This window comes from Petromyzon marinus, assembly GCF_048934315.1.
Source record: "Petromyzon marinus isolate PM22_M1 ecotype Great Lakes invasive population chromosome 76 unlocalized genomic scaffold, UKy_Petmar_22M1.pri1.0 chr76_unloc.3, whole genome shotgun sequence".
Lineage (NCBI taxonomy): Eukaryota > Metazoa > Chordata > Hyperoartia > Petromyzontiformes > Petromyzontidae > Petromyzon > Petromyzon marinus.
This window is the reverse complement of record NW_027422620.1, coordinates 617,539-639,722: the sequence shown is the minus strand read 5'-3', so window position 1 is coordinate 639,722 and position 22,184 is coordinate 617,539. Positions and strand designations below refer to the sequence as shown.

Below are 22,184 nucleotides of genomic sequence, written 5' to 3'. Positions count from 1 at the left end.
CGGAAAAAAAAAGTTACAAACATTTTAGAAACGAAAATTTGAAAGAATAAAAAAAAATATTAAAACGTTTTAAAACATTCAACCGTTTTCCCCCCCCCCCCCAAGCACTGTTTCTTGACATGGGTGGCGGTGGTGCTGGCAGCGGTGGTTATGATGATGGTGATGGCGGTGGTGGTGGTGGTGATGATGAAGGTGGTGGCAGCGAAGGTGACGACAGTGGTGGCGTGACGACGGCAGCGGTGGTGGTGGTGGCAGTGGTGGTGGTGGTGGTGAAGGTGACGACGGTGGTGGTGGTGGTGAAGGTGGTGGCGAAGGTGACGACGACGACGTGGTGGTGGTGGCGAAGGTGACGACGTGGTGGTGGTGAAGGTGACGACGACGGTGGTGGTGGTGGTGGTGAAGGTGACGACGGTGGTGGTGGTGGCGAAGGTGGTGGTGAAGGTGACGACGTGGTGGTGGCGAAGGTGACGACGGTGGTGGTGAAGGTGGCGGCGAAGGTGACGACGTGGTGATGGTGGTAAAGGTGGTGGTGAAGGTGACGACGTGGTGGTGGTGGCGAAGGGGACGACGGTGGTGGTGGTGAAGGGGACGACGGTGGTGGTGAAGGTGGTAAAGGTGGTGAAGGTGGTGGTGAAGGTGACGACAGTGGTGGTGGTGGTGGCGTCTGCGCTGCGACTGTCCAGGGCTGCCTGTGCTTTGGAGTCAGCAGCGAGGGTTGATGGATCAAGCGCAGGCTATGGAACTCCCTGCCTGGAGAAGGCGGTATAGCAACAGTGTGGACTAATCTCCATCTGTTCCATCTCACTCCCTTCTACCACGTGTGTGGACTAATCTCCATCTGTTCCATCTCACTCCCTTATACCCGTGGGTGGACTAATCTCCATCTGTTCCATCTGACTCCCTTCTCCCCTGTGGGTGGACTAATCTCCATCTGTTCCATCTCACTCCCTTCTACACCGTGTGTGGACTAATCTCCATCTGTTCCATCTCACTCCCTTCTACCCGTGGGTGGACTAATCTCCATCTGTTCCATCTCACTCCCTTCTACACCGTGTGTGGACTAATCTCCATCTGTTCCATCTCACTCCCTTCTACCCGTGTGTGGACTAGTCTCCATCTGTTCCGTCTCACTCTCTTCTACCTGTGTGTGGACTAGTCTCCATCTGTTCCATCTCACTCCCTTCTACCCGTGTGTGGACTAGTCTCCATCTGTTCCATCTCACTCCCTTCTACCCGTGTGTAGACTAGTCTCCATCTGTTCCATCTCACTCCCTTCTACCCGTGTGTAGACTAGTCTCCATCTGTTCCATCTCTCTCTCTTCTACCCGTGTGTGGACTAATCTCCATCTGCTCCATCTCACTCCCTTCTACCCGTGTGTGGACTAATCTCCATCTGTTCCATCTCACTCCCTTCTACCCGTGTGTGGACTAATCTCCATCTGTTCCATCTCCCTCCCTTCTACCCGTGTGTGGACTAATCTCCATCTGTTCCATCTCACTCCCCATGGGGCATCAAATAGTTATACCCAGGCAGGGAGAATAACTTTTTATTTTACAATGTGTAAGGCCGCCTCTGAGCTGTGTGGCTCTTTGTCAGAAGTGACCTGGCGACCCTGACCATCACAAACGATAGCTCAACGAAGTGGCTGATATCATCACGTAGGCATTTAAAGTAGCAGTCAAACACTCTATAAATGCGTGTTTCTAAACTGTGGAGAGAGACGCAGACTCCAAATATACAGCTGCAGCAGGCATCGTCAGGGTCTGGATCGAACTCACGACCTCCTGTGTACCAGGCGAGGTAGTTAACATCTCCTAGCCACCGTGATGATGACGAGAGAGACGCAGACTCCAAATATACAGCAGGCATCGTCAGGGTCGGGATCGAAGTCACGACCACCTGTATACCAGGCGAGGTAGTAAACATCTGGCCCAAGTCGCTGCTGAAAAAGAGCTGTTGAGCCTTATAGTGAGGGAAAAAAGTATTTTATCCCTTGCTGATTTTGTACGTTTGCCCGCTGACAAAGAAATGATCAGTCTATAATTTTAATGGTAGGTTTATTTGAACAGTGAGAGACAGAATAACAACAAAAACATCCAGAAAAACGCATGTCAAAAATGTTATAAATTGGTTTGCATTTTAATGAGGGAAATAAGTATTTGACCCCTCTGCAAAACATGACTTAGTACTTAGTGGCAAAACCCTTGTTGGCAATCACAGGTCAGACGTTTCTTGTAGTTGGCCATCAGGTTTGCACACATCTCAGGAGGGATTTTGTCCCACTCCTCTTTGCAGATCTTCTCCAAGTCATTAAGGTTTCGAGGCTGACGTTTGGCAACTCGAACCTTCAGCTCCCTCCACAGATTTTCTATGAGATTAAGGTCTGGAGACTGGCTAGGCCACTCCAGGACCTTAATGTGCTTCTTCTTGAGCCACTCCTTTGTTGCCTTGGCCGTGTGTTTTGGGTCATTGTCATGCTGGAATACCCATCCACGACCCATTTTCAATGCCCTGGCTGAAGGAAGGAGGTTCTCACCCAAGATTTGACGGTACATGGCCCCGTCCATCGTCCCTTTGATGCGGTGAAGTTGTCCTGTCCCCTTAGCAGAAAAACACCCCCAAAGCATAATGTTTCCACCTCCATGTTTGACGGTGGGGATGGTGTTCTTGGGGTTATAGGCAGCATTCCTCATCCAAACACGGCGAGTTGAGTTGATGCCAAAGAGCTCCATTTTGGTCTCATCTGACCACAACACTTTCACCCAGTTGTCCTCTGAATCATTCAGATGTTCATTGGCAAACTTCAGACGGGCATGTATATGTGCTTTCTTGAGCAGGGGGACCTTGCGGGCGCTGCAGGATTTCAGTCCTTCACGGCGTAGTGTGTTACCAATTGTTTTCTTGGTGACTATGGTCCCAGCTGCCTTGAGATCATTGACAAGATCCTCCCGTGTAGTTCTGGGCTGAATCCTCACCGTTCTCATGGTCATTGCAACTCCACGAGGTGAGATCTTGCATGGAGCCCCAGGCCGAGGGAGATTGACAGTTCTTTTGTGTTTCTTCCATTTGCGAATAATCGCACCAACTGTTGTAACCTTCTCACCAAGCTGCTTGGCAATGGTCTTGTAGCCCATTCCAGCCTTGTGTAGGTCTGCAATCTTGTCCCTGACATCCTTGGAGAGCTTTTTGGTCTTGGCCATGGTGGAGAGTTTGGAATCTGATTGATTGATTGCTTCTGTGGACAGGTGCCTTTTATACAGGTAACAAGCTGAGATTAGGAGCACTCCCTTTAAGAGTGTGCTCCTAATCTCAGCTCGTTACCTGTATAAAAGACACCTGGGAGCCAGAAATCTTTCTGATTGAGAGGGGGTCAAATACGTATTTCCCTCATTAAAATGCAAATAATTTTTTTACATTTTTGCCATGCGTTTTTCTGGATGTTTTTGTTATTCTGTCTCTCATTGTAAAAATAACCCTATCATTAAATTTATAGACTCATCATTTCTTTGTCGGTGGGCAAACGTACAAAATCAGCAGGAGATCAAATACTTTTTTCCCTCACTGTACCTGGTTACAATAGAATTAAGTTAGCTGAACTATTAAACAGAAGGGCTGTGGACCGAAACGTCACCTGGACATCTGCTAAAGAGCTTTATAGCTCATCGGATTCCTCCAGCATACATAATGACAGTAGGCTCGCAATTATCCGCGCGTCCGGTTTATCCGATTTGCTGATTAACCTGAGATTTTGACGTAAATTCACAACTGATTTTCCCTTGAGAACAAATTAATGATCTTAAAAACAGTTAAAAACATTACCATTCTTGTAAATGTTTATTACAAGTTACACCGTGCTTCAACCGAACAAATATGTTGCTCCGGTTAATCCGACATGCACGTGATCGCCTCTACACTACAGTAGTTGCCATATCTGCCGACTCAGTGGGCTGAGTTTGATTGATGTTGATTGGCTGTGGCTCAGCTGTCATCCAATCAGAGGGCTGAGTTTGATTGATGTTGATTGGCTGTGGCTCAGCTGTCATCCACTGAGTGGGCTCAGTTGATGTTGATTGACTGTGGCTCTTATCATCCAATCAGTGGGCTGAGTTTGATTGATGTTGATTGGCTGTGGTTCAGCTGTCATCCCCTCAGAGGGCTGAGTTTGATTGATGTTGATTGGCTTTGGCTCAGCTGTCATCCACTCAGTGGGCTGAGTTTGATTTATGTTGATTGGCTGTGGCTCTGCCGTCATTCACTCAGTGGGCTGAGTTTGATTGATGTTGATTGGCTGTGGCTCAGCTGTCATCCACTCAGAGGGCTGAGTTTGATTGATTCTGATTGGCTGTGGCTCAGCTGTCATCCACTGAGTGGGCTGAGTTTGATTGATGCTGATTGGCTGTGGCTCAGCTGTCATCCAATCAGTGGGCTGAGTTTGATTGATGTTGATTGGCTGTGGCTCTGCTGTCATCCACTGAGTGGGCTGAGTTTGATTGATGTTGATTGGCTGTGGCTCTGCTGTCATCCACTTAGTGGGCAGAGTTTGATTGATGTTGATTGGCTGTGGCTCTGCTGTCATCCACTCAGTGGGCTAAGTTTGATTGATGTTGATTGGCTGTGGCTCAGCTGTCATCCACTCAGTGGGCTGAGTTTGATTTATGTTGATTGGCTGTGGCTCTGCCGTCATTCACTCAGTGGGCTGAGTTTGATTGATGTTGATTGGCTGTGGCTCAGCTGTCATCCACTCAGAGGGCTGAGTTTGATTGATGCTGATTGGCTGTGGCTCAGCTGTCATCCACTGAGTGGGCTGAGTTTGATGCTGATTGGCTGTGGCTCAGCTGTCATCCAATCAGTGGGCTGAGTTTGATTGATGTTGATTGGCTGTGGCTCTGCTGTCATCCACTGAGTGGGCTGAGTTTGATTGATGTTGATTGGCTGTGGTTCTGCTGTCATCCACTCATTGGGCTGAGTTTGATGTTGATTGGCTGTGGCTTTGCTATCATCCATTCAATGGGCCGACTCTTCTGCTGGGCGGGAGCCAGGAAAGTGTCATTATCACTGAGCACACGCATCGATCAATCGGTCCATCGTTAAGTATTCGTTTTAAATCAAAAGAGTAAACAATCGAAATTGTCAGTTGTGCTTCATTGCAAAATGGATATTTTTGGATTATCCGTAATGTTGGATTATCCACGGCCGTCCTCCCCGCCATTAGTGCGGATAATCGAAAGTTGACTATGTTCTGATGGTGACAACACCACCACCACCGCTTGCACCACCACCGCTAGCACCACCACCGCTAGCACCACCACTAGCACCACCACCGCTAGCACCACCACCACTAGCACCGTCACTGCCATTCGCCACTTAAGTGGCTGTGACGTCACCACGGCGCTTGTGCCAGGCTATATACACGTTAAGTCCACGTGAAGTGTTGAATGCCCGCTGGCAGGAGGTCACAGGACAGACCCAGGTGCCATGGGTTGACTGAGATGACTGGCCAATGTAATACCTTTGCCCCCTACTGGAGTGAGACCTCTGCTGTCAAACCAGAGCTGGTCATGAGCACACTGCCCAGGTATGGGAAACTCTCCACAACTGCCCCATCACCGATTGGGAGTTGTGGGGGTGGAGTGTCCGATGGTACAAAATACCCAGGCAGGTGCTTAGTTTTGGTGGGGCTGATGGTAAGGCCCCACCTCTTGGTGGCAAACTCCAGGTTCAGCAACAGCGGCTCCAACTCCTCCTCTGAGTGAGCAGCAATTACCAGATCATCGGCATACATAATCCGGGAATTGATCAGCCTCCCATTGTATCTGTACCAGATGGAAATTCCTCTGGTACAGCTATTGAAGGCTTTATGAACTATGTGGTCTAAATAGATGTTAAATAATGTGGGAGCCAGAGGATATCCCTGTTGCAGCCCAAGGTGAACAGGGAATGGCTCCGACTCCAGCCACGTAGTTTTACCCGCGCCCGCTCACCATCATGAAGGTCCTTAATGATCGTGAGCAGCGGGTCAGGGACTCCAAAAACACGAAGAACAACCCAGAGCCCAGGCCTACTGATGGTATTATGGGCCTTGACCAGGTCAATAAAGCAGAGATGTAGGTCTTGGTGGAATTCCCTACACCTCTGCTGTAGCAGACGGACATAATATGGAATCTGTGCAGGACCGCCCTTTCCTGAAACCAGATTGGAGCTCCGCAAGCCTCTCCTCAGCGTGCCTGGCAAGGCGATGTTGAATAATTCTTGCCAGGACCTTTCCTGGCACACCGAGGAGTGAGATGCCCCTGTAGTTACAGTCTGTGTGGTCCCCCTTCTTAAAGAGGGGGACCACCAGGTCATCCTTCCAATCCTGAGGAACCCGTCTAGTGGTCCAGACTATTGTTATGATGTCATGTAGGACAGTCTGTGCACAAACGCCACCCTCCCTCAGCATTTCGCTTGGGAGATCATCTCTGCCCGGTGCTTTCCTAGTCTCAGGCTCCGGATCGCCTTCAGTACTTCCTCAACAGATGGCACCTCAGCCAGCCACTCACAGGGGATGACTTCTTCCTCCAATATTTGAGGCACCGCAGCCTCAACAGGGTCATCCCCACTTTGTCCCACGATGTTTTGCAGGCTGAGGGATTTCCCCTCCCTATGGACCTCAGAAATGCTCAGCAAATCTGCAAACCTGTTACTGGGGGTCGGAGATTGGATCACCGTTCTTTCCCCTAACGTGGTGTTGTCCCACGTTTGTTTCCCCCGTTTTCTAACAAGCTGGATGTCTCACTAGCACAGCCACCATTACGGTGGTTCGCTTACATTGACATGCTAATATCTCTCAATACAATGGCCACCTCCTAAGCTCTAGCATCAACCACAACCCCCCCTTCCCCCCCTTATCATCTCGGTTCCCATCTTTGGATTTCCCACTCGCTTAGGCACACTCTCCAGCCCCCACCGTCTTGCCTGATGCGGCAACCCCCCCCTCCCCCTCGGCTCTAAATATATATAATGACTTGTTTAAGCAGCCTGTTGTTCTCTCCCACCTGAAGACGATTGCTTGTGTGGCGATCTAAACGTCGTGACTTTACTGAAATAACCAAAGAGTGTGGATTCCTGCAGTCACGAAAGCTTCAAATCAAGATTGAACCGCCTCTACGGGGAGGGTTTTCACACAACTGTTGGATCTTTTAACAGACTGCAAGACAAGAAGGCTCACCTGACCTAGTCGCTAACCTTTCTGAAGAGATGCCACGACACCAAATTAATACCGATCGCCTTTACACTTACATCTGCTGCTGTCACTTCTCCTAACGCTAAACCGATCTTGTTTAGGGCTAGCCTAGCTTGAATCTCAGAGAGAATAAGATTGCTCTGATTCGAACTTGATCATTTAGACAATATTATCTTACAATCACACTTAGAATTAACAGATCAAATGTCCACATCTAAATGGGACCATGTAGATAACATGACAGTTTCTTCAGCTACTTCAATGTCAACCAAATATAAAGTTAACTTGATTGCTTAAATTTAACCTCCTGTCAAAAAATAAGCCAGAGCCGCACGCTAAAAAGTTAGATGTTAACAAGATTGTCATCAATCACAGTAACAGCCCAATTTCCGACGGCCTAAAATTGGTACTAGCTAAAGGGTTGAATTTTGCAGTCACCCCTAAACACATCCCAGTGGATGATATCATTGCCCAGGTCGACGTAGCCCTCAAATGTTTGGCACACATTCCTGCAGACGTGGCGAGATCGCAAATCGCTGAAAACCTAAAAAACGCTGAGAAACTCGATTTAAAGCTTTCGTGACTGCAAGGATTCATCTTCTTTGGTTCTTTCGGTAAAGTCACGTAGAATGAGAATAAAATTATAAATTGATAAAATAAAATAACAATAATATTCTCAGAATATTATTGTGTTATTTTATATTCTCAGAATATTATTGTGTTATTTTATTTTATCAATGTATTATTTTATTCTCATTCTACGTGGTGACTTTACCGAAAGAACCAAAGAAGCTGAGAAACGCATTAGCAACATCAGCAAGGATGAGCGCTTTGAGCTTGCTCAACTGAAAAAGAGAGATGACATAGTCATCCTCTCAGCCAACAAGGGCAATGCCACTGTCATCATGGATAAAACCACTTAGAGTAACACAGTTCAGGACCTACTTAATGATGGCAGCTATACCAAAATCAATAGAGATCCTATCAACCGCCTGGTTACGAAAACCAACAATCACTGATTCGACATCTTTAATCGAACCAACCAAGTGTCTCTCTCTAAAACCCTCTGCTGCTAGACCACCCAGATTTTATGGCTTACCAAAAATCCATAAAGAAGGTACACCACTCCATCCTATCGTCTCCACCATTGACCAACCCACCTACAAACTGCCCGATTTCTGTCTGAGACACTGCTTCCTTTCATGGGCAAGACCACCTCAGCTGTACTTAACACAGCTCACTTGGTTTCTCTAATCAAGGACATCTCAATGTCTCCAGATGATTTGCTTGTCAGTTTCGATGTACAGTAGTCTCCCTGTTCACCAAGGTACCTGTACCTGACACCATTGCAATCATTGAAGACTTGGTCCAACAAGGACTGAATCCAGATGTACCAACTTTGGTAAGGCACTGTCTTACCAACACATACTTCACCTGGAATGGAACATTCTTCAAACAAAATGAGGGTACCCCAATGGGTTTTTCCTTATCGCCAGTGGTAGCGAATGTTTTCATGGAGAAATTTGAGGCAGATGCCATCCAGACGTCCACCCTACGTCCTTCCTTGTGGAAGAGATACGTCGATGACGCGTTAGTCATATCCACTTGGCCTGTCAGCACTGAACCAATTTTTCAACCACATCAATTCCATACACCATCTATCAAATTCATCATGGAAGTGTAAAATGACGGCAGACTACCATTCGTGGATGTTTTGATCGAGAAGAGACCTGATGGCTCGTTGGGACATTCGGTTTACAGGAAAGCCACCCATACAGATGCCTATCTAAAGCCTGACTCCCACCACCATCCAGCCCAGAAGAGTTCCCTCATCAAAACACTACACCATAGGGCCCGTTGCATCTCCGACCAGCACCACCTAGCCAGTGAGTTGGAGCACGTACACCAAGCACTCAGGATGAACGAATACTCGGACCGTACGATCCGCAAAGCTGCCTCTCCAGCCATGGATAGACAACCTTCTGAGGATCCAACCAAAACCATCACTTTACCATACATAGCAGGGGTTACTACAAATATTTCCAAAATCTTAAACAAACGCAAGATCCAGGTTCGTTTCAACACAATACACAAATTCCGTGATTTGATCCCGTCTGTAAGGGACGTGATCCCTGACACGCAATACCCCGGCGTCTACAAACTAAGCTGTATCTGCGGCAGCAGTTACATTGGGGAAACTAAGCGACATGTCTCGGACCGCGTTCGCGAACACAAGGCAGATCTAAAACACGGTAGGACCAATACCTCGGCCGTTGCTGATCATTGCTTTGAACGCTGTGGGCTCAGACGAAATTGATTTTTCCAAGACGGAGGTACTCTGCAAACCTACCGGCTACCTTCAGAGATTTGTTCATGAAGCCACCATCGCCAGCGCCAACGCCAACGCTAGCACCGCCACCATCGCCACCATCGCTGCCACCGCGCCACGTGACCCTTTGAATCTCCCCGCGCGGGCGAGCGATCGAGCGCGAGAGGCGGGGCCCCCGTGACGTCACGTCTGACGTCACGAGCCCGCCCCCCCACGTCCCCCGCCCCCCCACGTCCCCCGCCCCCCTCCTCATCCGCAGCTTCCGCCGCTGCTGTTGAGGCGAAGATGGCGGCGCCGCTGCCGCTCGGGGCCCTGAGGGAGGAGGAGAAGCCGCAGCTGCTGCCGCTGCTGTGGTGGTCGCTGTGACTGCTGCCCGTGACTGCCGCCCGTGACTGCCGCTGTGGTGGTCGCTGTGACTGCTGCCCGTGACTGCCGTGACCGCGGCAGCAGCGACCACGACGACTCCCATCGCCGTGTCGCCCCCATCCGTCAGTTAAGGAGTCGCTTACCCGGGGAGTTGTTCAACCACCACCACCACCGACAACGACCAACAACAACCACCACCAAGAACAACAACCACCAAGAACAACCACCACCACCACCGTAGCCGTTAGCGAGCGGCTGAGCGCGCCCGCTCGGGAACCTGAGCCCGAGCGGGGGTGGGGGTGACCCGCCTGGACCCGGTTCAGCCCGGGTAGCGATACTAGGCAAGGCCGTAGGCTTCACGCTAGGCCGCGGCAGTTTTAATTGTTTTTGATCGCCCGGTGTTTTTGGTGACGTTGTATAGGCGGGGTGTTTTGTGTGCTGGTTAAGTGGTGGGTTGGTTGTGTTACTCAACTATCCGTGGGAGCGGTGAACTCGACGGTGCGGCTGGAGGCGAGAGAGAGAGGGGAGAGGCCTGCGGCTCGAGGCGGCTTAAGATGTCTTCGTCAGCTGTCCCTGCCGATAAGGTGAGGAAGAGGCCGTGGTGAGGGAGAGGCCGTGGTGAGGGAGAGACCGTGGTGAGGGTGAGGGAGAGAGACCGTGGTGAGGGTGAGGGAGAGGCCGTGGTGAGGGTGAGAGGCCGTGGTGAGGGTGAGAGAGAGAGAGGCCGTGGTGAGGGTGAGAGAGAGAGACCGTGGTGAGGGTGAGGAAGAGGCCGTGGTGAGGGTGAGAGGGAGACCGTGGTGAGGGTGAAGGAGAGGCCGTGGTGAGGGTGAGACAGAGGCCGTGGTGAGGGTGAGGAAGAGGCCGTGGTGAGGGAGAGGCCGTGGTGAGGGTGAGAGAGAGACCGTGGTGAGGGAGAGACAGTGGTGAGGGAGAGGCCGTGGTGAGAGAGAGACCGTGGTGAGAGAGAGACCGGTGGTGAGGGTGAGGGATAGAGATCGTGGTGAGGGTGAGAGAGAGACCGTGGTGAGGGTGAGGGATAGAGATCGTGGTGAGGGTGAGGGAGAGGGACCGGTGGTGAGGGTGATGGAGAGGGACCGGTGGTGAGGGTGATGGAGAGAGGCCGTGGTGAGGGTGAGAGAGAAAAGCCGTGGTGAGGGTGAGGGAGAGGGACCGGTGGTGAGGGTGATGGAGAGGGACCGGTGGTGAGGGTGATGGAGAGAGGCCGTGGTGAGGGTGAGAGAGAAAAGCCGTGGTGAGGGTGAGAGAGACCGTGGTGAGGGTGAGGGAGAGAGAGAGACCGTGGTGAGGGAGAGGCCGTGGTGAGGGTGAGAGAGACCGTGGTGAGGGTGAGGGAGAGACCGTGGTGAGGGTGAGGGAGAGGCCGTGGTGAGGGTGAGGGAGAGGCCGTGGTGAGGGTGAGAGAGAGGCCGTGGTGAGGGTGAGAGAGGCCGTGGTGAGGGTGAGGAAGAGGCCGTGGTGAGGGTGAGGAAGAGGCCGTGGTGAGGGTGAGGGAGAGACCGTGGTGAGGGTGAGAGAGAGACCGTGGTGAGGGTGAGGGAGAGGCCGTGGTGAGGGAGAGGCCGTGGTGAGGGTGAGGCCGTGGTGAGGGAGAGGCCGTGGTGAGGGTGAGAGAGACCGTGGTGAGGGTAAGAGAGAGACCGTGGTGAGGGTGAGAGAGAGACCGTGGTGAGGGTGAGGGAGAGACCGGTGGTGAGGGTGAGAGGCCGTGGTGAGGGTGAGAGGCCGTGGTGAGTGGATGAGTGGCACGGGCTAGATGGAGTGATGTGGTACAGGAGGATGTCGAGCTTAGTGGACTTGCCAATGACCGGTACCAGCGGTGTCAATATCGGCCTCTGTGGAGGAGGCTCGTGAAGGACGCTACTGGGTCTATCCCGTGACCTCCTCCTCCTGCACCTAGCCTGGCACAGCAGTCAACCCATGGCACCTGCTGGGTCTGTCCCTTGACCTCTTCCTGCACCTAGCCTGGCACAGCAGTCAACCCATGGCACCTGCAGGGTCTGTCCCGTGACCTGCACCTAGCCTGGCACAGCAGCCAACCCACTGCACCTGCAGGGTCTGTCCCGTGACCTCCTCCTCCTGCACCTAGCCTGGCACAGCATTCAACCCATGGCACCTGTTGGGTCTGTCCCGTGCCCTCCTGCACCTAGCCTGGCACAGCAGTCAACCCATGGCACCTGTTGGGTCTATCCCGTGACATCCTCTTCCTGCACCTAGCCTGGCACGGGCGCCGCCGTTGAGGGGTAGAGAGCTACTGGCGGGGGGGTGGTAGCGGGGGTGGTAACTTTGTCTCTTAAGACTGCAGGGGGAGCGGTGGTGCAATAGTTAGCGCACGCTGCGAGTTTGACTCCCACAGACGCTGGTGGCGATTATCTGAACCGGTTCTGCCCCCCCACCCTCCCCCTAAGTCGACTCAGTCTTAAATGAGTACCTGGGGATACAAAGGCGGTCGGGCGTGGTGCTGGCCACCCTCTCGTGTGCATCAGTGCCGGTCTTCATCGGTGCTTCTGCTACTCGCTAAGAGTGCTTGCCCCTACAGTCTGTTACAGGCTACACACGATATCTTGTGTGTGTGTACTGTGTGTGTACTGTGTGTGTGTGTACTCTGTGTGTACTCTGTGTACTGTGTGTGTGTACTGTGTGTGTGTGTACTGTGTGTGTACTGTGTGTGTGTACTCTGTGTGTACTGTGTGTGTGTGTGTTTACTGTGTGTGTGTGCTCTGTGTGTGTGTGCTCTGTGTGTGTGTGTGTGCGCTTTGTGTTTACTGTGTGTGTGACTTATCTATTTACGGGTGCCGCACAGACAGAAATACGCACAAGTACGCTCCGCCATTCGTTGTGCCTTGCGAGTACTGCGTCAAAGGGTTTCCTGGGCTGTAAATACACTCCTAGCCGGCCACACAAAGACAAAGATCTCCCGTATAGCCTTAAAAGAACGTAGGGCAAGTGCTGTTAGCGAGCAGCGCCTATGAAGGCCGGAATGGTACACGAGGGGTGGGTGGCCAGCACCACGCCTGGCCGCCTTAGTCTCCTCAGTGACGATGTTTACTACACATCGCACCAGCTACTCATTTGAGGCTGAGGCGACCTTGGGGAGGCCCAGGACCGGTTCAGATAATCGTCACTGGTGTTGGCCGTGAGCGGGAACCGGGTGGCCGGGTTCATAGCGCAGCGCTACACTACCGCTCCGCCAGCCACACACATTGATACACACTGATACACACTCACTGATACACACTGATACACACTGATACACATTCACACTGATACACACTCACACTGATCCACACACTGATGCACACTGATACACACTGATACACACTCCCACTGATACACACTCACTGATACACACTCACACTGATGCACACACTGATGCACACTGATACACACTGATACACACTCCCACTGATACACACTCACTGATACACACTGATACACACGTTGATACACACCGATACACATTGATACACACTCACACTCGTACACATTTATACACACTCAAACTGACACTCACTGATACACTCACTGATACACTCACTGATACACACTCACTCACTCACACTGATACACACTGATACACATTGATACACATTCACACTGATACACATTGATATGCACTCACTCACACTGATCCACACACTGATACACACTGATACACACAGATACACACTCCCACTGATACACACTCACTGATACACACTGATACACACTGATACACACGTTGATACACACCGATACACATTGATACACACTCACACTGATACACATTTATACACACTCACTCAAACTGACACTCACTGATACACTCACTGATACACTCACTGATACACACTCACTCACACTGATACACACTGATACACATTGATACACATTCACACTGATACACATTGATATGCACTCACTCACACTGATCCACACACTGATACACACTGATACACACTCCCACTGATACACACTCACTGATACACACGTTGATACACACCGATACACATTGATACACACTCACACTGATACACATTTATACACACTCACTCAAACTGACACTCACTGATACACTCACTGATACACTCACTGATACACACTCACTCACTCACACTGATACACACTGATACACATTGATACACATTCACACTGATACACATTGATATGCACTCACTCACACTGATCCACACACTGATACACACTGATACACACTGATACACACTCCCACTGATACACACTCACTGATACACACGTTGATACACACCGATACACATTGATACACACTCACACTGATACACATTTATACACACTCACTCAAACTGACACTCACTGATACACTCACTGATACACTCACTGATACACTCACTGATACACTCACTGATACACACTCACTCACTCACACTGATACACACTGATACACATTGATACACATTCACACTGATACACATTGATATGCACTCACTCACACTGATCCACACACTGATACACACTGATACACACTCCCACTGATACACACTCACTGATACACACGTTGATACACACCGATACACATTGATACACACTCACACTGATACACATTGATACACACTCACTATGATACACATTGATAGGCACTCAAACTGATACACATTTAGTTCAGTTCAGTTCATTTTGGTATAGCCCTGTGAGCCATTCGGCTCTTGAATCGGGTGCAACCACAACAAACAAAAAATAAAAAAACACGAACAAGAAAAACATCTTAAAGTGACTATGTGTGACTGTGCAAACAGAAAAATCCATGGAAAAAACAGCAAAAATATTCCTGAAAAAAAGCACCGTACACCAACGCTGTGTGCAAAAAATCCCAGTGGGATGCAAGTCAAACAACAACAACCACAAAAACTTAGATTAAGGCCATCAGTCTAACTCCGTACTACAACAAAACAAACATGTCCAAACCAAAAAACTTTTCCAAATCACCAAAAAATAAAGCCATAATTGCAACGTAACAGTGATCACAGGGACTGTGACCGAATTTTTACAATAAACTTCGTAAATAACATGTAACACCAAATCCTAGAACTATAGCTGGCTGCATGAGTTACTCCACAACAACAGAAGCATCGGTCGGAGTATCAAAATTTTCAATGCACCTTTAAGATCAGCACGCTAAATCAAAATACAGATAATACTTTGCAGCGTCATCCGGAGCGAAACATTTTATTTTATTTTACGCCAATGAATAGCAGTGGCAGCTAGGGGTGTACAACTCCTCTAGAGCAGTTTTGAGAGAAGATCTCATTGGTAGCGATTCAAGTTGCAGTTTATTGGCAATAGCATTCCAGACTCTGGGGGCATCAATAGCAAAGGCCCTTCCTCCAGTTTTTGTATGGCAATAGGGAATGTGAAGCTGGTAAATGAGCGAAGACCTGAGGTCAAATTTGTTCTTTGAAACAGAGAGGAGATCCAGCAGGTAGTCTGCGGATTTTTTTGTAAGTACATCGTGAATAAATAAGATCTGGTGCACGAGCCGTCGAACATTAAGAGATGTTAAGTTTGACCCAATGTAGAGATCACAGTGGTGAGTCCTATATGGGCAGTTCAATGTAAATCTTAAGGCCGAGTGATAGATGGAATCAAGCTTCTTCATTACAGTACTTGGAGCTGATTTATACACGATGTCACAGTAGTCAAGTAGAGGCAGTATGGTAGCTTTTATCAATTCCAAATGGAAACATTGGGGGAGGCAGTGCTTGTGTCGATACAGAAAACCAATTTTTATTTTTGTCTTTTTACCAATATAATCAATGCACTCACACTGATACACATTGATACAGACTCACACTGATACACACATTGATACACTCACTCACACTGATACACACTCATCACACACTGATATACACACTGATACAGACTCACACTGATACACACTCACTGATACAGCACTGATACACACTCTGATAACAATAACCGCCATTCGCCACTAAGTGGCGGTGACGCTACCACGGCGCTTGTGCCAGGCTAAAACCACATTGGGGCTCCGCAAGCCTCTCCTCAGCGTGCCTGGCAAGGCGATGTTGAATAATCCTTGCCAGGACCTTTCCCGGCACACTGAGTGAGATGCCCCTGTAGTTGTTAGTCTGTGCGGTCCCCCTTCTTAAAGAGGGGGACCGCCAGGACATCCTTCAAATACTGCGGAACCCGTCCAGTGGTCCAGACTGTTGTTATGATGTCATATAGGGCAGTCTGTGCACAAACGCCACCCTCCCTCAGCATTTCGCTTGGGAGATCATCTCTGCCCAGTGCCTTTCCTGGCCTCAGGCTCTGGATCACCTTCACTACTTCCTCAACAGATGGCACCTCAGCCAGCCACTCACAGGGGGTGACTTCTTCCTCCAATATTTGAGGCACCGCAGCCTCAGAAGGGTCATCCCACTTTGCCCCACGATGTTTTCCAGGCTGATGGATTTCCCCTTCCCCAAGACCTCACAGAAATGCTCAGCAAATCTGCAACCTGTTCCTGGGGGTCGGAGATGGGATCAACTTTGTTTCCCCTAATGATGGTAATAGGTGTGGCGCTGCAAGTTACCTATTTGATGGAGTTAAATAGAGATTTGTAATCGTGGACTACTGAGGCAGACTCCATCTCCTCAGCAACCCGTAACCACCACCCATCCTTGCAGCGCCTCATGGCTCTCCGAACCCCCGAGCAATTTTTGCATAAAACCTCGTCATTCTCTGTTGTGGGATGATGGTGGGAGTAGGATTGTCACTTTTCTCAGCCTGCCGGGACTCATCTGTCAGCCAGTGTCTCTGGGGCAGTTTGCACCCTGTACCCAAAGCAGCCATTGCAGCTGCATGAGCCACAGTCCTAAACCTGGCCCATTTCCCCTCAGCATCAGGATGAGTAGGGGGTGATGCCAACCCCAACTGCAAGCGATGATAACATTCTCACTTGCAACTTTCATCAGCTACCTCAGACCAGGCCATCTGTGGGTTGGAATGGGGTCATGGATGTCCACCCACCACCGGAGTGGAAGAATGGCAGGCGCATCTTACAGATGGCAAGTCGATGGTCAGTGGGCAGATCAGCTCCACGGTAGGTCCTGGTCTCAAGGACATGGGCCCGCATCCGTTGGTTTGTCACTATGTAGTCCAGCAGATGTTCTTGCTTGGACCCAGCATGCATCCATGATGTTGTGTGGATGCACCGATGCCGGAACAGCGTGTTGGTAATTACAAGCCCATGGGTTGCACAGAAGTCTAGCAGCCTCCTACTGTTGTTATTGAACTAATCTGGCCCATGCCTTCGATTCACTCCAGACCAGGTACCAGCATCATGACCAACTCGGGCATTAAAGTCACCCAACAGTATGACTATCCCGACGGGACACTTTAACTAGCACCTGTGACAGGAGGTCATAGAAAACATTTGACTCATCGACTGTGTGTGTGCTGTGTGTGTGTTCGTCTTCGGTGGGGGCATAAGTACCACGACCACCACTCCTCGCATCTGGTTGATTGGAAGATGAGCCCAAAGTAGCCTGGGGCTTGCAGCTTCCCACACCTCACCGCCATGCTCCCACACCCCCTTCATTTTTTTGTCCAGAAGAAGAGCCACTCCCTGTTGTTTGGCAGTCTCCTGCCCCGAGTAGAGGACTGTCCACCCTTCATGATGGCAGGAGCCAGAGCCGGTCCATCGGGCCTCCTGAATACCGTAGAGATCCAGGCGGTACCGGTCCAGCTCCCGACAGAGGAGTGGCAGCCTCTCCTCCAAAGTGAGCGTTCAAATATTCCACGTGGCCACCCGTAGTGGCTTTTTGGTGCTTCTGAAGGAGCCCCGAGCGTAAAGATTCAGTCTCCTGGCTCCGCCAAATGGGGTTTGGCCAGGAGACGTTATAGACGCCTGTCCCCCCGTGGTCTCCGGCACAAGCTTCTTTTTATATTTTCTTGGAAGTATAGTGGTAATTTATTTTATGATGGAGGGGTTACCAGGCCCACGTACCCATCCAGAGCCCCTATTTGGCTGCTGTGGTGGCTACAAACGCCGTTAGGGGAATGGCAAATCTGAATTGGCCCTCCTCTCACGGCACTGCTCGCCACAGCATTACCGTCCGGCGCCAACGAGGAGGTAGGGGTTGTTTTGCCGGACACACACTGAACACACACAGTCTGATACACACAGACACATACTCGTACAGCAATACCAATACCCACCATTGCCACGAAGTGATGGTAACGTCATCACGGCGCCTGTGCCAGGCACTTTGAAGTGTCGAAGGCTCTCTGACAGGAGGTCACGGTACAGACCCTCCAGATGGCATGGGTTGGCTGACAGAGGACTGGTAGATGCACACCAGCTGTACCCCCTACTGTGCCAACTTGCTGGGTTTTAGCCGCCCGGCGCTCCGCTCGTTGTGAGCGTCGCTGCTCTGCCCTCCGTTGTTGCTGGAGGGCGACTGCCTCCAACTGTCCAGTTGCAGCGTCCTTCACGAGCCTCCACGCACACACACACGTAGACTTGCATATTCAGAAACATAGGTGTAACTATTTTGCCGTGGTGGTGACGATTGCGGTGTTGTTCAGTTGAGGTTGATTTCACGGAAGATGATGATGCTGATGATTATGGTTTAGTTATTAATGAAGGCGGTGGTGGTGATGGATTATGATGGGTGCAAAGTTGGTGGTCATTTTTCTTTTGTTGATATTACTGCTGATGTTGAAGCTGTTGATGTTGCTGCTGATGTTGCTGATGATGTTGCTGATGGTGATGATGCCCATGATGCTGCCACTTGCCGATTCTGCTGTTGCTGCTCAACACTGTAAATGCTGATGATGACGAAGATGTTGCCGATGACGCTGATTATGATGATGACGCTGATGATGATGATGATGCTGATGATGACGACATTACTGCTGATGACGACGTTGATGATGACGCTGCTGATGACGATGCTGCTGACGATGACGATGTTGATGACGATGTTTATGACGATGCTGATGATGATGACGCTGATTACGACGATGCTGATAACGATGATGATGATGATGACGATGTTGCCGATGACAATGCCGATGACGACGTTGATGACGTTGGCATCCCCTTCCAGATCAATCTCCGCCTCATCCTCGTGAGTGGCAAGACGAAGGAGTTCCACTGCAGCCCCACGGACTCTGCCTCCGACATCGCCTCCCATGTCTACCAGCACTGGCCCATGGGTGAGCCGCTCACCACGCCGCTCACCACTCCGCTCACCACTCCGCTCACCACGCCGCTCACCACGCCGCTCACCACGCCGCTCACCACTCCGCTCACCACTCCGCTCACCACTCCGCTAACCACTCCGCTAACCACTCCGCTCACCACGCCGCTCACCACGCCGCTCACCACTCCGCTCACCACTCCGCTCACCACTCCGCTCACCACTCCGCTCACCACTCCGCTAACCACTCCGCTCACTTCGCCGCTCACTTCGACTGCGTCGTGAATCTGCTGCAAGTAGGTAAGGGGTGGTGGTGATGGGCCAGCCTTTTGCGAATACCGACACATGGGGATCTTTATACCGCCCATCGTGAGCGTAGTAGCAGCAGCAGTAGCTGCAGCATCAGCAGAAACAGTAGCAGCAGCAGCAGCAACAGCGCCAGCATGTGTGTGTGTGTGTGCCAGTCGTTTTATAAACTCAACTACAGCCGGTCGTCGGCTATCTGTCGACTTCAAGGGCACTAAATAATTTTTTAAAATACCTCACTTTTGCACATTCTTGCACGACGGCACGTTTTTAGGCACTGTGCGTGCGTTTACTTTTTGAGTGTTTTTGACATTTACTTTTTAAGTAACAAAAAATCTCACCTACCCGCCAAAGGAGGAAGGGCATTGCAATTACTTCACGGAGCGATTCGAGTGAATGCAGCGCTCCGTATGAACTGAATACGCGCGCACCTCAGAGTAACAAAATGTGGGGGGCATATTCGGTAAAGTCACGTAGAAGGGAAATAATCAATAATACAAATAAAAACTAAAATTCTCACAACGTTTCTATTGCAGCACAAGCAATCATCATGATGTGTGATTGCTTCACTATGATGTGTGATTGCTTCATTATGATGTGTGATTGCTTCATTATGATGTGTGATTGCTTCATTATGATGTGTGATTGCTTCACTATGATGTGTGATTGCTTCATTATGATGTGTGATTGCTTCATTATGATGTGTGATTGCTTCATTATGATGTGTGATTGCTTCATTATGATGTGTGATTGCTTCACTATGATGTGTGATTGCTTCATTATGATGTGTGATTGCTTCATTATGATGTGTGATTGCTTCATTATGATGTGTGATTGCTTCACTATGATGTGTGATTGCTTCATTATGATGTGTGATTGCTTCATTATGATGTGTGATTGCTTCATTATGATGTGTGATTGCTTCATTATGATGTGTGATTGCTTCACTATGATGTGTGATTGCTTCATTATGATGTGTGATTGCTTCATTATGATGTGTGATTGCTTCATTATGATGTGTGATTGCTTCATTATGATGTGTGATTGCTTCACTATGATGTGTGATTGCTTCACTATGATGTGTGATTGCTTCATTATGATGTGTGATTGCTTCACTATGATGTGTGATTGCTTGTGTTGCAATCGAAACGTCGTGAGAATTTTCTGGGTTTTGTATTGTTTTATTATTTCCCTTCTGCGTGACTTTACCGAAGGTACCGAGAGCACTGAATTGTGCTCGACAACCCATTTTCGTGATGGGTACGACGCTCACAGTTGCACGAAATGTGGGCCCACAAGAAGCCATGAAATCCAGATCGGGGTCGTTCCCTTTTCGGGCCGAACCCAGCCAGCCTCCGTGAAGTCCCCCCCAGACCATTGGAGAGGGGGCGGGGGGGGGGTGTATGGGAGACCCTTGATCTCAGCATCAGGCACCTTGTGATCAGTGCACAGTGCGGACGAACATTTAATGGCTCCGAAATGAGGCCGCCTGGGCGAATTCTGGGGGGGGGGGGTTGATTGTGTGGCCTTGATCATGGGTTGGGCCCTGGATAAGCCGAGTAAATCCCATGGAAGCCATGGTGTCCGAGAGGTTCTGTAGCCCAGCTGTCTGATGGGTCATCCGTCCCATGTGTTGAAATCCCCCGGCACAATTGTACGAGAGAATTCCAGGAACAGGGTGGGGGGTGGGGGGGGGAGATTACCTCGGACAGAACGAGATGTAAAAATCGGTCCTTTGCTTCCAGGCAGTCTGTAAACCAGTGGTGATGTACGGGCCTTGGTTCTCATTCAGGGCATGACGCACCACCGTGCCTACAAATGGCCCAACTTTGGGAGCAGGGGCCACACGGCGCGGATGAGACCAGTCTGAAATAAAAAAAAAATTCTAAGTGACTTTACCGAAAGAACCAAAGAGTATTTCCTGCAGTCACGAAGGCTCCAAATCAAGTTTGAGACCAGTCTGCAAGATCACCGCCACCCCTGTTTTCACCTGGTCTGGGAATGTGCAGCATTGGATACCCAGCCGGAGACTAATCTTAGGCCCCAAATAGCTGAGGTCGAGCAAGGTTTCAGTAATCAAAGCTGGATGGGGACAGCCCGTGGCGATCGTGTCACCACTGACCTGGCGTTCGTAAGCACAAACGTCAGTTTCACCCTCCTTCTTACCAATGATGCCTCTATTTTGCAGCTCTGTGGAAAGCTGGTTAGGTATATTTGTTTATAACCCTAGGCCGATGGGGGAAGGACATCTGGGAGTCTGGATCTGAGGGTTCCGATGTGGACGTGAGACTACCAAGATCTTATGGGTAAACAATTGGGACCACTGGTTATCACCGGCTCCCAGATTCGAACCTCCGTGCCGGCGGCCTTCGTCCGCCACTCAACTCGAAATTCGTCAGGGGGAAAAGGGGAACGGAGGCTCCTAAGGTCATGAACTCGGTAGCCCCATATCCCAAGGTCATGAACTGAGTAGCCTCGTACCCTAAGGTCATTAACTCAGTAGCTCCATATCCTAAGGTTATGAACTCGGTAGCCCCATATCCTAAGGCCATGAACTCAGTAGCCCCATATCCTAAGGTTATGAACTGAGTAGCCTCGTACCCTAAGGTCATTAACTCAGTAGCTCCATATCCTAAGGTTATGAACTCGGTAGCCCCATATCCTAAGGCCATGAACTCAGTAGCCCCATATCCTAAGGTTATGAACTCGGTAGCCCCATATCCTAAGGTCATGAACTCAGTAGCCCCATATCCTAAGGTCATGAACTGAGTA

At 50.0% G+C, this 22,184-nt stretch overlaps 1 protein-coding gene across 1 annotated transcript in view; it reads left to right on the top strand.

Moving 5' to 3' along the window:
* Positions 1-9,796: 9,796 nt before the first annotated feature.
* Positions 9,797-22,184, top strand: part of LOC116958340 (ubiquitin-like protein 3) — a 30,507-nt gene continuing 18,119 nt past the window's right edge. The window contains exons 1-2 of the mRNA XM_032980897.2: positions 9,797-10,502; positions 19,014-19,122. Coding sequence (XP_032836788.1) covers positions 10,473-10,502; positions 19,014-19,122 — 139 coding nt within the window. The 5' untranslated portion in view covers positions 9,797-10,472. The remainder of the gene's footprint in view (positions 10,503-19,013; positions 19,123-22,184) is intronic.